At 31.0% G+C, this 16,418-nt stretch overlaps 2 protein-coding genes across 2 annotated transcripts; both read right to left on the bottom strand.

Moving 5' to 3' along the window:
• Positions 1–2,545: 2,545 nt before the first annotated feature.
• LOC123892716 (patellin-6-like) lies at positions 2,546–5,445 on the bottom strand. The gene is made up of 4 exons (XM_045942571.1): positions 4,470–5,445; positions 4,184–4,308; positions 3,743–3,884; positions 2,546–3,103 (listed from the first exon to the last, which is right to left on the bottom strand). Exons 1-4 carry the CDS (start codon positions 5,271–5,273, stop codon positions 2,813–2,815), a joined length of 1,362 nt encoding a protein of 453 aa, XP_045798527.1. The 5' UTR covers positions 5,274–5,445; the 3' UTR covers positions 2,546–2,812.
• A 7,277-nt stretch (positions 5,446–12,722) lies between these two features.
• LOC123889379 (elongation factor 1-delta-like) lies at positions 12,723–15,278 on the bottom strand. The gene is made up of 8 exons (XM_045938680.1): positions 15,143–15,278; positions 14,833–14,935; positions 14,619–14,735; positions 14,383–14,473; positions 14,131–14,254; positions 13,930–14,043; positions 13,033–13,194; positions 12,723–12,916 (listed from the first exon to the last, which is right to left on the bottom strand). Coding segments are annotated over exons 2-8 (696 nt in total). The 5' UTR covers positions 14,919–14,935; positions 15,143–15,278; the 3' UTR covers positions 12,723–12,914.
• Positions 15,279–16,418: the final 1,140 nt, after the last annotated feature.

A 16,418-nucleotide genomic window follows, 5' to 3' on the forward strand; every position in this document is an offset into this window, starting at 1 on the left:
TGCACAAACCTGCATAAGCCGGTGCAAAACTCTTTGTCAAAAATTTGAAGGAATTTTGTACCGGTACATAATCATTTTATATCGATACAAGATAATCCTGGAATCTTTGAACCGGTGCATCTACTCAGATGAACCGGTAAAAAACTATTAGATACTTGTTTTTGTTTGCCTTTTTGTTTGGATGAATTGGTGCATACTATTAGTGTGAACCGGTGCATTGCTATGTTAGATCAAAATTTTGTCTACGTGTCACTTCATTTTACATTTGCCTATAAATAACACTTTGCAAAAATTAGAGATCGATCTTTAGAATTTTTGGGAACATCTTTCTAGAGAGAGCTTGGTGAATTCTTCATACAACATGAACCCATCTGTAGGTAGTCTTATGATTTTTCCAATAATTTTTTGAGTTACTTTTACTTCAACTCCTTTGAGGTTCGACACTATGAGGTTCTTTTCATTATCAACCTTGGCATTGAAGTAAAAAGCTTGGACTAGCCTATGATACACAGTTTCTCTTATCCTAAAGAAGTGAGTCCAACCCCGCTTTTCAGTGAGTTTCATGACATTTATTCCTCCATTCTTGAGATCTTTTTAGTAAAATATCCTTCCACTTGGAACAGGTTTGAGTGTCCAAAATCGATCAAACTATTCCTTGCTTGCTTGAAGAATCCTATTGGAGCAAAACATAAAGAGTACCTAATAGGTACCGGTTCTACAATAAGAAGTGATACCTATTTTATTTTTGTGGGTCTCATTTATAATGATGCATAGTTATTGGTGGAATGTGTTATTGGTGGGACCTATTTAAAACTTTTTAAGATATTTGGGTTGGAGGGATTGAATACTTATTAGATACTAATATTAAAAAATTATAAATAAGTGATGTGTACACGTGGGGTCCAGTTAAGTACTAAAAATGAGTATTTCCATTGTGGATGTTCTTATTATGTTTTTGAGTCTAGTGATGTACTTAGGCTTTTATGTAATCCTCTATGAAAAGAGAGTAGTTCTATTGACAAAAGGAGTTAAGACAGACCACTGGACTAAGTTGAAGAAAGTCTCAAAGCTAATGAATGATAATCAGAGTCGAGACATCCTGAGTCCGTACAATTTGATGACTGGAGTCAAAAGCGTGAGTCAAACTTGTTTATTTTCTAGTGTAGGAAAGAACGCGTAGCTACACAATGGAGGAAAGACGGCCCGACTATTTTCTAGTGTAGTACAATACATGTTTCTTGCTTTCCATATGTGATAACAAAGCGCACATATTAGCTCCAAGCTTTCCATATGCGCGTGCAAGATAATGCCTTGTAGCCAGTCACTAAGAGTTTGGTTCTGAGATTCTTCAAATTTGACACTGAGCTGAGATGCAAACCACACTTGTTTAGCCAAGGTGCATCCTTGAAAAACATGACTGATGTCTTCGATTTGTTTTTTACATCTAGGGCCAAAAGGGCTATAGTTTATACCTCTGACATTGAGATTATTATGAACTGGGAGAGTGATAACTCCGTTATTTCACACTAAAAGTAACTAAATTTAAGCGTTTAAGGTGGATTTTTAGAGGTTTGACCCTTAGAAAAGGAGAAAATTACATGAGTATTGAAGTTACTTGAAAAGGAAGTAAGAAGGTAAATTTTTGGATAAAAAATCTTGAAATTTTTCCCCAAACGGAAGAATATGTGCTTGGGGCGAAAATCTGAAGACCTGAATATGACTTGTTGCCGATTTGTTTGTCGGTTGGAAAGCATGACGATTAGAGTGAGTTTCGGAAAATCAGGGGAGAGATTAACCGAAATAGGAGAAGAGTGTTATAACGTGGTATTGCGGCAATGGTGATGACAACGTAAATCAACCATTTGTGTATCGGTACATAAACTTATGTTGTATAACGCAAACGCCTCTCTCTTATTTTTATGAAATACACTTTGATCGACATGCTTCAGCCAAGTGACAATCTAACCAACAACATATTCAAGTCACCCACTTCAAGGCCAATCAATTGGAGTGTTTTGCATTCATCAAACTTAAGTCATTTACCATAAACGCCATCATCAGAGAAATTATATGACTTGAAATCAATCATTCTTTCAAATTAAAATTACTTTCATATTTTCTTATTGTTTGATAACAGTGTTGCAATGAGCTTATCATCATCTTCTCACTTTTGAATAAGCTGCTAATTGAAAAGGAATTATAAAGATTAATCCAATCTACTTAATCCGATGTATATATAAACATTGGCAGAAAATTATAATATGGACCAACTACATATGTCAGAATCACGATGACCTGTCCTGTAATACTTGCTCATATCTCATCTGGCAACATTTCCAACAAACTTATAAGATTATCCAGGCATAGTGAATATGCAATTCAAAATGCTTAAACTTTGTAAGAGAATTTTTTTTTCAGACACAAATTTCTACACAGATATTAATGATAGTATGAATATGAGAACAGACATTGCACATTGTACAATCGTCCTTGGCAGATGATGTTGTCTGTTACATGGGAAAATAAAGTGAACTCAACACACTACCACTCCAAACCAGGAAACAAAATCCTGCACTTTATATTTTCACATGATCATTTTATCACACAAATTCAATAATATCTCACAAAACTCATCACAAGTCACAACACTCAAACTAATTGCTTTTTCTTCTTCATTGAATTGATCATGCACCATTTCTCACTTCTTTACTAATACACCACTAAATACCTTTTAAAACTAGATTAAATCAAAAGTTAACATCACAAACAAGCAAAAAAAACAACAAACATAATAGTGTTGTTGTTGTGACCACTATTTGAGGCTTAATTGCATATCAGATGGTGTATTGTTGTTGTATTTGCGGACAGAATAGCGATAAGCAGCAACTTTTTTCTTCCTAGAAGCAGAATTATCAACTGAGAGTACTATTATGCCTGCTTCTTTTGATGTGAATGAATTCTGAATTGCTTCTTCTGATGCATCAACTTTTCTTGCTTTTTCAACTTCAATAGTGTAGCTACTTTCTGCATTTGGTACAAATTCAGCACTGTATTCCAAATCCCAGCCTCCAACTACAATCTCCCACTTTATTATTGCACCACTCTAATCAACAAATACCAACTAATTAACAAAAAATATATAACTCATCTAGCAAATTGCTTTATAACTTCAAAAAATCTCGACACAATATTTTAAATGGTTAATGGCGCAGTTCACATATGTCGTTAACATAGTCTAATGAGGGAAAAGGATTTCCCACTGTAACAGCAGGACGTAGTAATAAATCTGAACTGTCGTATGTTGAGATTATTTTCACTAAAAAACACAGTTTTCAATTTAAACCGTCCAATCTAAGATCGATGACTGAGATTGAAAACTATCTATTAATTACTTGACCCGTCTAATGAGTGGTTAATGAGTATGATCATATCAAAATTGAATAACTCATTAATCACCTAATGGATTTTATTAACTAGAAATTTCAACGTTTTTAACTACAATTTCATGTGTTCGAACTTCATATAGATTGAAACACCTAATATCATGGTTAATCACATTCAAATGTGGTTAGTTAGTTAATAGTATAATCGTAGTTCACACACTAACCATTTAAAATGTTATCAAATTTTGGTATCCCAAAGTTCAAACTCAAAACCTTAAACTATAAGTAGACACTATAATCTCTCATTAGACACTATAAGTAGACACTATAAACCTTAAATTTTGGTAATTCATTGTTACCTCAATTCCTTCTATTTGTATGTTTACTTTTTCTCCTCCTTTAACAGTGAACTCAGAAGCTGTTTTTGGGGGACCATTTTGAAAATCATTAGGTCGACTCAATCCTCCATATTGAACAGGAATATTCTCAGGCCTTATAAATCTGAACAAAAAAAGACAACAACCTCAATTCAAACATAAAAACACAACAATAATAAAAGAAAAAATTTGAGGTGAAGAGTCATTTTCTTTGATACATTTTAGCAAAACTAAAGCCTAGAAAGGACAACTTGAACTTTAATTACAAATAAAGTTAATGACAAAACCACAAAAGAGTAAGTTCAGAATCTCAGAACCATTTTGAATTCCTTTTTTAGATAAAAGTTAACTTAAATTTTCTAAACTTGTATCTTTATCTTTACATATAGAAGAACATGAATATCATTGGTTTATTAAACTTACTTATAGAGTGTTTCTGCAGAATTTCCTTCTTTAGAGATCACAAACTTGCTCTTAGTTCTTTGAGTCAGAAATGGACTGAACATTGAATATACCATGCTGAAATACCATGGCACATTGATGAAAATCTGAAACCAACAAAATATAATAACATAAGCAAATAAACAACACCAAAATACAAAAGAATCCAATGTAATTACTTTTTTCCAAATAGTAAAGACAACATAAGCACACAACAAAAATTATTACATAACGATATAAACCAGATACATTAGTTATTCAATGATACCTTCCGAGCAACCATTTCAGGATAATTATCTTGAAACAATGAAAGGATTTGATTTGAGGCAGCCCTTAACTCTCTCTTAGGCATGTCCTTAAGATCAGTGATTTGAATCAAAGAATTAACACCACCAGGCTTAAAATGTAAAAGCTTGATTCCTTTCTCAAGAACTTGAACCCTCCACCTCAAAAACTTGTTCAACTTCTCTTCATCACCAAAAATCCTCTCATACATATCCTTATCTTTGAACATACCATAATGATTGTAACACACAGGGTGTCCCTCTCTATCAAAGCCATGAGTAAAAGCTACAACACCTTCAAGCTCTTTAAATCCCAAATCTTCATCCACAAGATTTTCAGCACCAAATTCTTTTCTCCACACAAGACATTTCACAAGCATGTTGAATGCATCATTGACTTTAAAGTCTCTAGCTCTAAGGAACTTCAAAAGTAACACATCAGCAATATCATCACCATTAAGCAAAGAAACACCCCACATGGAAGCATTTTGGTTGGTTTGATCTGAAGATAAAAGCTTTTTCTTGAACTCTTGCAATGCTTTTTTCTCTGAAGATTTGAGATGGGAAATGTAATAAGTGTCTTCTTTGAAAGAAGAGGATGTGAAAGTTGCAGCTTCCATTAATGTTGTGACTATGGTTCTTTTGTGTTGTGGTTTAGGGGAAGGTTGATATTTTGGAGTTTGTATTAAGGGTGTGCTGAGGTATGACATGGAAGATGAAGAGTGATTTTCATCTTCCATTGATGGTGAATGAGGGATTTGAGAGAGACCCAGATGAAATTTTGGCATGATTTGGAAATGGGGTTGTTGATAATCAGAGAAAGTGCAGAGCTTTTTTTCTCTGTTTGTGTGATACAGTTGAAGTGAAGAGTGTGGTTAGGAGAGAGAAAGAGTAAAGAGACAAAGAAAAGAATAGAGGAAGGGAAGAAAAGACAAGACACACATGAAAACTATTATTGTTATTTTTTTGGATTATTTAGTAAAATGGTACTTAACGATATTTTTGCTTTTAGATGGGTCCCTTAAAAAAAAAATATACGAATAGATTTTTTAAAGAAAAAAATGTTTGAATAGGTCCCTTAAAAATATCTCTGTTAATCAGTTTGGTCCCTAAAAGGATATCTGAATATGACCAAACTGATTAACGAAGATATTTTTAAGGGACATATTCGGACCTTTTTTTCTTTGAGAGACCTATTCGGACCTTTTTTTTCTTTAAGGGACCAATGTGAAACCAAAAATATCTTTAAGGGACCATTTTACTAATTAAGCCTTATTTTTTTCTCTGTCGGGGAATTTGTGTCCCAACCGAATTTTCTCGGTATGCATCAACCAAAAATTGAATTTCTCACCGTATGTTTAAGGCGACCAAAACACTTATCCCTTGGACCAATTTATCGTTGTTATTATTAAATTATTATCTAAATTATTACTGGTAGTACTAGTATTAATTTTATATTATTGATGTAATAATGCAATGGTTTGAAAAAGTTGGCGTGTTGTCTTTTGCAGTTCAAGTTCAAGTCAAGCTCAAGGTGTGAAAGCAGATTTGAAACAGGTGAGAGAAAGTGACAGCATGTTTTTATAGGATTTAAATCCTCTCTAATTTTTTTCTTTATGATATCTCTAGTTTGTAAATGAGAAAGACCAAAAAAGATAATACTATGTGTTTGGTTTCAATTCTACACGTCTTAGAATGAGTTTTATTTTAATCTTGAAAATGAAAAAAAAAATGTGTTTTGCTATTTTTTAAAATTTATGGTTAGTAGAATCAATTCTCGTTGAAGCCACAATTACTAGCTTTTATGATGGGGAGAATGAATTCTACATTTATGACATACAAATTCCTCTATTATTTTCTTAATTGTCCTCTTTAATTTATTTTCAACGTTTTTTATTTCATCAACATCAATACTCTTGTCTTTCTTTTAACTGCCCTCTTTAATTTATTTTCAACGTTTTTTATTCCTGTCTTTCTTTTTTACCATCGAAAACTCTCTTCACTGCCCTCTACTGATTTTTTTTCATAAATATCGTGAATCAAACAAATCTCATATGCAAGTTTTTTTGCTTTATATTTATCATCAATTACTCCTTTCATTTCTAACTAGACTTTGACTCGTGCGATGCATGGGTTTTTTATTACGTCGTATATATAAAATTCAAATTAGTAAATGTAGAATTTACAAACAAACATTTAACACAATCACTTAAATCCAAAATCTTTCTCGGCTTAAATGTGAAAAATATTTCAATATATAAATAGCATAGTGTTATTATTATAATATTTTTCCATACATACATTAACAATGTTGTTACCCAAATAATACAATAACCAAGTGTTTCAAACACTATTGTCAGGAAAAAAAAATAAAAAAAAAAATAATTTATAAAGACTCTTCATGTGTGTGTTTTAAGGATATGATTTGTTAATTATATCCTTTGTCAATTATTGTTATCTTTTTCAATATATTTTTTATATATATTTGAAAAACTAAAGTTTTTTTTTAAAAAAAGAAAGTTTGTTCTTTTTTTTATGATAGGAAAGTTTGTTGCTTCCTTATTATATTCAGATTTAAACAGAATTTGTTACCTATAATAATGTTCAATGAATATTTAGATGAGGGTATAATAGAAAGATGAGGTGCAAAAATTCATTTTCTTAATTTTGTGTTATCATTATAACTGGAAACTTATACGAAAACGGAGGAATACTGTTAAAAATTGTAAATAAATCATATGTATATGTGTATGCAAAAATGAAGAGATCCATGATCAAGTAGACAGATTGAATTAATTAATTAATTAGTATATGTTTAGATTGGGAAATGTTTCCCACGAGTGTGAAATTCATGTACAATGAAAATCACCACCTTTGAACTTCATCATCCCCGTGTTTTAAATTTGGCTTAACTACATATTTGATCGCATATGTTTATTTTAGATTTTAATTTGGTCCCTTACGTTTAAAAAGTATCAATTTGATCCCTTACGTTTATTTTAGGTTTCAAGTTAGTCCTTTCCGTCAATTTTGTCGCTAACACCGTTTGAACAGTACACGTGTCAGTGTGCCCAAGTGCCACGTGTCAGTTCACATATGCAAATTGGCTGTCACATGTGACAAAATTGACGGAAATGACTAACTTGAAACCTAAAATAAACGTAAGGGACCAAATTGATACTTTTTAAACGTAAGGGACCAAATTAAAACCTAAAATAAACGTAAGGGACCAAATCTCTAGTTAAGCCTTTAATTTTTTATCTTTCAATCAAAGCCTAGATTTCACGAAAGAGAATCCAATCCTGTTTAGATTAGGGGTAACATTATCAAAATTAAGTTCGAATCGAAATTTTGTCAAAATTGTGGCAAATTCATTGCGATCCTTACCATGTTTGGAATTGTGTCTCCTTTCTACAATCTTGTGTCCCAATGCACATCAACACAAAAGCTACAATGTTGATCTTCAAATTCATTGTGCGTCGGAGCATTTTTACGTGCAAACAAACAATAGCTTTGTCAAATTGTAAATTTATTTTTTTGACAGACAAAATGTAAATTTCTAACATTTTATACATTGACTGAACTATTATTTATAAACACGCTAAATTTGCAGTCAAATGACACTTAAAAAGAAATGGATGGAGTAATATTTTTGGCTTCGTAAAAAAAAAAAAAATTGCCTTATCAGCTGAGCTAGGTCTTGAGAACAAGATATAGTTAGACTCGCGTACCTTACATATGTCTTTGATAACCTCCAAGTGAACTATACGAGATGAAGTTATTTGAATTTTTTTTGTCAAGTAATCTAATAACTAAAAAATCGACTCTTAAGATGAATAAATGAGGTGTCTGAGATTCGAACCACGACCTCTATAAATATAATGTGATGTCCCTACTAACTTAATTAAGTTCACGAGGACGAAGTTATTTTGATTTTATTTACGATTATATATTTATTTATTTTTACTCAATTTTTATTTATTTATTTTTTACAGAGAATTTTATTTACATTTATTAAAAGATAGTATACAATAATTGACTTACCATCAAGGGGACCATGCCCTCTACAGGATGGCATTTAATTATGTGGGCACCCTTTCCCCCAAATGCTCGGGGAACTCATTACTTTTATTTTAAAAATTTCCATTTTTATTTTGAAAGTGTGATAAAATTTTAACGAAAATATAAAATGTAATTTAACAAAAATATCCAATTTCCAAAATATAAAATCTAAATAAATTATGTCTAAAAGAAAAATCTAAATAAAATACAGTATCACATGATATTGCCACACCGCCACAAAACTTTTGCAAATTTTGTCGTTCCAAAATTAATTAAAGGAAGGGAACACAACCTATAGTTGTCGTATTTTGAGGGAGCAATTTCGTCCCATAATTTGGTTGGCATTATATGGCATGGTTATGCATAATTTCTTTATCATGGAGTTGAATTGCAGTTGATGCACATGTCACTTTCTAAGAGAATTATTATATCATGGATTGGTGTTTAGATTTTAAATGTCGAAGTTTGGTATATGGTCCTGTTCAAGAAAAATAATGGGTTTGATATGTTAATCTGAATATGGTCTAGATAGTAGGTAGTTAAATGGATTGATCCACAAACTATAACAAAAGATGACTTTTATATTAATAATAAAAAAATTTAAAGGCAAAGAGCTTATTTCATTTATTCAATATAACAATATTGATACATATTTGAGTATCGATAAAAATGTCGAAACTAGTTAAAAGATGGAATGATCCTAATAAAACTATGAGCAACTTTATGGTTTATCTCTAATAAACTTAACATAAAAGTTCATAAGATTAGTAGTTAACAAATGTATACAATCGTTAATGATGGCTCCGAGATCTGAGACATAAGTTTTTTTTTAACGTAAAACCTATCCACCACATGTTTACAATCCATATTCAACAGTTGTAATGTAAATCATTAACCAAATTAAGTCAATCAATTGTCTGGTAGCTTCGCAGACTTCAACACCTAGAATAGGTGTATTCAGTTTGTCTTTGCTAACACAAACCGACCTTGATAATCTCTTATAAAAATACCAATTTCCACTTCGTTAAGCAGTATGTTTCCAAACTATATTGTTTTGTCGCTTCCAAATACTCCATAGCATGACACTAAATAATTCTTGTGGTTTATCAAGATTTTGCATAATAGAAAATAGTTGTCTGCTATTATTAGAATTTGAGAGGCCTATACTTAACCACAAAAGCTAGCTTGAGAGTTGAGGTTTGCACTACACTTATAAAGGCTATCTATGCCATATCTCTAGCCAATGTGGGACTTCTAACACACTCCCTCACGTCTAGAACTGAACAAGCTGGAACGTGGAATCAACAACAACAGGTGACCCAAATATGGGAGGTCTCCACAACAAACAACAAATGGATCTAGGATAGGTTCTGATACCATATTAGAATTTAGATGTCTATACTCAACCACAAAAGCTAGCTTGAGAGTTGAGGTTTGCACTACACTTATAAAGGCTATCTATGTCATATCTCTAGCCAATGTGGGACTTCTAACAGCTATAGTAGCAGTTGGATCGAAAAATTCTCTTTCCCTTCTTTCCAACACTCTTTTATCCTCCTAAATTTAAAATTTTTCCCTTGTAAATAAAGTTCGGAATATATTTTCCCAAATTTTCCTAGTTTAAATATCATTTTTTATGTCAAAAATAGTAGGAAAAATTCGTTCCAAATTTTATTCGCAAGGGCAAAAATATAAATCCATGAGGATAAAATAGTGTTGAGGGAGAGGGGAAGAGAATTTTTTCAGTAGGATCTAGTCTAGCCCTTCAAGGATCAAAGGCCATAGGCCTAAATGGGGGTAAACTCAAATGTCAAATTCTACACGCAGGAGACTATCTAATAATAGTAGGTCATGCTTACCGGAGGGAGTAAGTTAATAAGATATAGTTTAATTTGTCTCAACAAATATTTTTAAAGTATAAAATTTTCATAAATTTTTATAATAAATAATTAAGAATATTAGTAATTAAAATTATACATTAGCATATGTGCATTGGTTAAAAACAACACTTAAAAAATAACAGAGGGAGTATAATTTACCGTCACATGTTTGAATTCACTACTGAAAGGTAAAACAAATTTTAATATTTAGCCAAAAATATATATTGGACAACTTTCTTTTACATAAATACATTATTTTTGTTCAAAAATATATATATATATTATTTTGGGCCCGTTTGGTGCACAGGATAAGAGACAGGATAGGATAACTGTATCATATCTTGCCGCAATCCAGTGTTTGGTGATACAGCAGGATATGATAAGTTAATCCTGAAGCTTATCCTATCCTGTCTCTCTAGTTATAATTCTTATCCTGAATTTGAGCTGGGTTACCAACAAGATAGGATAAGAAAAAAAAAACTGATTTATTTTATAAAATATATTTTAAAATACATAAAATAAAATTAATAAAATATAAATAATTAATTTTTAAATATATATGTGATTTTCTCACAGGGGTAATTTTGTAATTTATATATTCTAAAAAATCAAAATTTTACTAAAATTACAATATTTTAAAGTAAAATGATTATTAAAAAATTGACAAATAGGAATATTAATTTAAATTTTATAAAAAATTAAATATAATTCTTTTGCAATAGTAGTTTAATTATTTACGTATGAGATATATCATATATTTATTTGGCTTATCTAACATGTATATATTATTGAGTTATTTATTTGATCATGATTTATATAAAAAATTAAACTTGATTATTTTCTCATAATTTTTATTTGAAATTATATAAAGTTATTTGATTACCTATTCATATTTTTTATTTATAAAATTAAAAGTATTACAAAATAATTTTAAAAAAATAACAATTGTTTTACAATAGTAATTTTGTCATTATCATTTAAATCTGTTATATATCTTATCATATTATTATGAGCTATTAAAAACAAAATATAATAGTTATCATGTTTGTTATCCTGTGTGCACCAAACACAGGATATGATAACTGAGTATAACTGTTATCCTGCTGTTATCATATCTTATCCTTATCCTGTTTTATATCTTATCCTGTCACTATGCTATCCTGCGCACCAAACGGGCCCTTTAAGTTTTAACCTCAATTCATTATTAAGATCATCTCCAATGGTGTAGTACCTATTAGGTACTTATGGTACTTATTAGGTACTACCATTGGAGTACCACCCATTTGAGTACCTATTAGGTACTATTTCTAAAATAAGAACCCTCTCTCTCCTCTTGGACCCACCTTATTTTTCATTAAAATATTATTTTCATGAGCCACTTTATTTTCTATATTCAATTTGAATTAATGGTACAAAAACACAATTTTATTTTTGTACATCACAAAAGCATAATTTTTGAATTGGCATGCCTCTAAAAAAATTTAATGTCAACCATATAGACGTTGGTGCAATATTCGGTAAATAGAACCTAATATAATATGGGGTATTATTTAGCCGATGATATTTATCCATAATGGGCTACACTTGTAAAGAAGAGCACAAATTCAAGATAGGCGAACTCATCTTCAACTTCAACATGATCTTGTCGAGCATATTTGGCAACATTTTGGGCATGATGATCAACAAAATTAATTGTTTTTAAAATTACGTAATGTTATTTTAAATTATTTTTTTAATTATCTAATTCTTAAAATTTGGCAATATTATTTTAAATTAAATTTTGAATTTTAATTATTTTTTGAATTATAAAAAAAAATAGTACATACTAATTTTGTAATTTTATCATTCAATCAATTTATATTATAAAATATATAATTAAATAATAAGTTATTGTAATGATGTGAAATTATTGATGAGACCCATTTTAGAACTTTTTAAGAAGTGCTCCATTGGAGAGGTTGAGTACCTATTAGGTACTATTATTAAAAAATAATAAATTAGTGATGTGTCAATGTGAGACTCATTTAAGTACTCAAAGTTAGAGTGCTCCATTGTGGATGGTCTAAGCTCTTTTACATAAATATATTATTTTAAGCTCAATTCATTATTAAGCATAATAATGGGCATGTCAATGAGTTTTGCACGTATATATCTGCATAATTACAGTCTTTCATATTTCACGATGACCTGAAATTATATCAAGGGTTGAACTTTTCTCACACCAAAACCATTTTGTCTTTTGATAGTTATCTCCATAGCCCCGGTAGTTCGGCTCGGCCTATTTCCACACTTAGGTATCAGCAAAATCACAACCAAGAATCAAAATTTGGAAAACATGTTGCACCTTGAATTCTTAAAGCTTGAATTATTATAACAATACATATAATGATGATGGAATCGCAGACAAAATGACAAGTAGGTTTCAAAAAACAAAAATCATCACATTTCTTTCACTACTATGATTCTCCATGTCACATGAATTGCACATTCTGCAACAAAGATTGTGAAATATCATTAGCACAGGATTTTGCACCAATACATCATTAACATCGCATCTTACGACCAAAACAAAGCAAACGAAAAAAAAAACATGAAAATTACTTACATATTTTATTGAAGGCAACAATGTCACAACTCTGAACATACTCATTGATGGGCTCAACGGTAAGATAATCCTCAACCATATTGTCAACAGAAACCAAATCATCAACAATAGTAAGCATGATTTGCAGTTTCTTGATACCGTATCCAACAGGAACAAGTTTGGCTATGACAGGAATAAACTAATATCAGAACCACAGAAGATAGCTAGTATAGATAAATAAAAACAAACAAATAAAATTAACAGTAAAGATGACAATAACTTCTCTACAAAACCAGGACTAGTGTTATATATTATTACACATTTGAAAAGAGCTTTTATTGTACTATTGAAAATGGACAGTTCTATGGTGCACAAGTGAGATGAGTGTTGTCTTATACACAAGTTTGTTTCCAAAATTGGATCACTAAATCCCACATCGGTGGAAAACAAATGTGTGAATGGTATAACACTATATTAGTTGTGCACCTTACTCCCTCTGTCCCAAAATAGACGACCCGGATGGAATAAAAACATGTCCCAAAACACTTGACCTACTCAACTGCCAATACAATACAAGTATTATACAACTATACTCTCTAATCAATACTACTTTCAATGCAATACGAGTATTTTACAACTATATTCTCTAAATCATTACTACTTTCACGATACTTTATAAGGCCATTTAAGCAAAAGTCCACATCTCTATTTAATTATTACACTTTTCTTAAACTGTGTAAAACGGTCAAACAGATCATCTAATATGGGACGAGGGAGGGAATATACAACAAACTGAAACTAGTCATTCCGAATCATATCATATATTATACAAAATATATCAGAATGAAATCAATCAACAATGTTCAAATATAAATATAAATAGACAGGAAAAAAAACCTAAAGAGAAAAATAACATACATGCACCCCAAAACAACCCTTCCAACTTAACAGATCTCACTGCTTCTTCAAGCTTTTTCATGTCGGTTTCATCATCCCATGGCTTCACATCCAACAAAACAGATGATTTTCCACCTGAGATTGTCAACAGAAAACCAATACCATAAATTGATATCCGACCAGATTTCAAATGATTGACTACATGATACGACAGAAACTTACTCTCTTTCTTTTTGCCAGATGCTTTCACGGCGGCTGCCCGTTCCTCGGCTGCCTTCTTCTCTTCCTCAGTCTCTTCACCAAACAAATCAACATCGTCATCATCATCATCCTCGGCTTCGGTGGCCTAATCAACATTATACAATTTTACAATCAGTCATAAATCAACCAACAACTAGATTTAAAACTCTCTTAAGACAAAAACATAACATCAACGACAACTGATCAAGTCTCATTCGTTTATAAAATACTTGCCTTTGTGTCGGCAGCTGGAGGAGTGGCAACAGCCTCTTCAGCAACAAGAGAAGATTCAACGGTGACACCAGATCCCTCACCAGAAACACCGCTAACAAAGACACAAAATTCACTTAAAATTAGAAAGATATAAACAAAAATGAATGCATAAAGAATACACATAATTTGAATTACTAAATCATCATAAAACACCAAACATATTATAATTTTTCAATATATAATAATAATTGACTTACGAAATTCTCAACAAAGCATCAATGTGCTTGTACCACCTAGCCACATTAACAAATTCAACTGATGGAACAGATGGCAAAGCTGAATAGACAGTGATATCATCCTTTGAAGCTTGGTAACTGGAAATCAAATCAAAAAACAATTTCATAAGAAACAAAAATAAAATAAAATAAAAAATAAAAAAAATAAAAAATTGTAAAAAGTAACATAACATACCCAGTGATGTAACTGCGTGTAAGAAGGTACTCATTGAGCTTCTTCAAACCAGATTCAGATTTAAGGTTATAGAATGTGACTGCCATTTTTGTTTATTGAACTTCTACAAAACAATCATAACAATAACAATAACAATTACTTACAATACTAATAACCCAACAACATGAATAACCAAAAAATTCAATTTTTTCAACATTCAAATAAAACCCTACACATGCACTTAAAACTAAAAGACAATACTTACACGTTAACAGAACACAGTACACAAAAAAAACAACAAAGAAAGTGAGTAAGAAGAAGAATAAGAGACCTTGTTAGGAAAGACAATGAGATGGAGTTGCAGCGGCAGAGACGAGAAACAGAAAATAGGGTTCGAAAGTTGAGATTTTTTAGAGAGACGTATTAATTAATTGCTTCTTTTTTGGTTAATGGGCTTTGGTTTTTTTTTTTAGTTTTACTTTTTGCACCCCCTACAAATCCCTACACACCCCTGAAATTACCAAACTAACCCCTCACCTTTTAGGAAGTGGACTCCATTCGCACTCTGTTTGGTTTGAATTAGATGAGTTGAGATCCTCTCCATTTCTTATGTTTTCCATTTCTTCCATTACCAAAGTTTTTAAATATTTTGGGGTGTATAAATGACATTTGGACCCACTTGATGTCACATTTTTGCATTTATATTCCCAAAACTATATAATAATGGAGGAAATGGAAAGAATTGGAAATGGAGAGGATCCTAACTCGAATTAGATGGAGGGGAGGTGAGGGAATATTTTTAATAAAGGGTAATTTTGGTAGAAACTCTCAAATTTTTAATATTATATTATTTTTTTTGTAAACCCTAAGGATCTACAAAAAAATAAAATTATTTGAGATATTTGAGAGTTTCTAAAAAAAAAATATTTGAGAGTTTAAAAAAAAGAGTATATATAATATTTAAGAGAGTTTCTACAAAAAAAAAATTGAGATAAGGTTTCTACCAAAATTATTCTTTATTAAAAATATTATCTCACCTCCCCTCTATCTACTTTGAACCAAACCGACCCTAAGGGCCCGTTTGCCCTAGCTTTTTTTAGGTGTAAAAGCTCTTTTAATCATAAAGCTAGAAATAATAACTTTTTAACTAAAGTTAAAATTGTTTGGTAAATCTTGATTTTTTTTGTAAAAAAAAAATTAAAAGTTGTTATAATATTAATAGGGTTAAAAGATATATTTTATAATATATTATTATATTTTTATTTTTTTGGTTTATAACCCTCTGGTTCCTAGGGGAAAAGAGCCCTAGTAGTCCAGAGTTCGGCCGCGAGGTAAGTAAAGTCTGGCCAAGAAATTGTTCCACCCAGGAATCGAACCCGGGTTCTCCCGAAATTCGTCCTTTTTGGTGAAGCTAATTAACCACTTGAGCCTAGAAACTGTTTTTTTTTTTACTATAGCTTTTAGAAATTGTTGTTTGGCCTAGCTTCTTACTTTTAAGTAAATAGAAGAGGAAAAAAAAGCTAGGTCAAACGGACCCTAAGTAGCGAGTGACAATATTTTTTACTCAAACCCAATGTCTGCGCCCCCTTATAAAAATTTACCCACTG

This window comes from Trifolium pratense, linkage group LG6 (genome assembly GCF_020283565.1).
Source record: "Trifolium pratense cultivar HEN17-A07 linkage group LG6, ARS_RC_1.1, whole genome shotgun sequence".
In the NCBI taxonomy this organism is placed as follows: domain Eukaryota; kingdom Viridiplantae; phylum Streptophyta; class Magnoliopsida; order Fabales; family Fabaceae; genus Trifolium; species Trifolium pratense.

Bases quoted from the DNA above. Each gene is read 5' to 3' on its own strand.
- LOC123892716 (XM_045942571.1), bottom strand. From the start codon at position 5,273: ATGCCAAAATTTCATCTGGGTCTCTCTCAAATCCCTCATTCACCATCA. The intron at 4,309-4,469 runs GTATCATTGAAT...TGTTGGTTTCAG, and splicing joins CTGAAATGGTTGCTCGGAAG to ATTTTCATCAATGTGCCATG. The intron at 3,885-4,183 runs GTAAGTTTAATA...TTTTTTGTTCAG, and splicing joins TCTGCAGAAACACTCTATAA to ATTTATAAGGCCTGAGAATA.
- LOC123889379 (XM_045938680.1), bottom strand. From the start codon at position 14,918: ATGGCAGTCACATTCTATAACCTTAAATCTGAATCTGGTTTGAAGAAG. The intron at 14,474-14,618 runs GTAAGTCAATTA...TGTCTTTGTTAG, and splicing joins GATGCTTTGTTGAGAATTTC to CGGTGTTTCTGGTGAGGGAT. The intron at 13,195-13,929 runs GTATGTTATTTT...TTCCTGTCATAG, and splicing joins AGGGTTGTTTTGGGGTGCAT to CCAAACTTGTTCCTGTTGGA.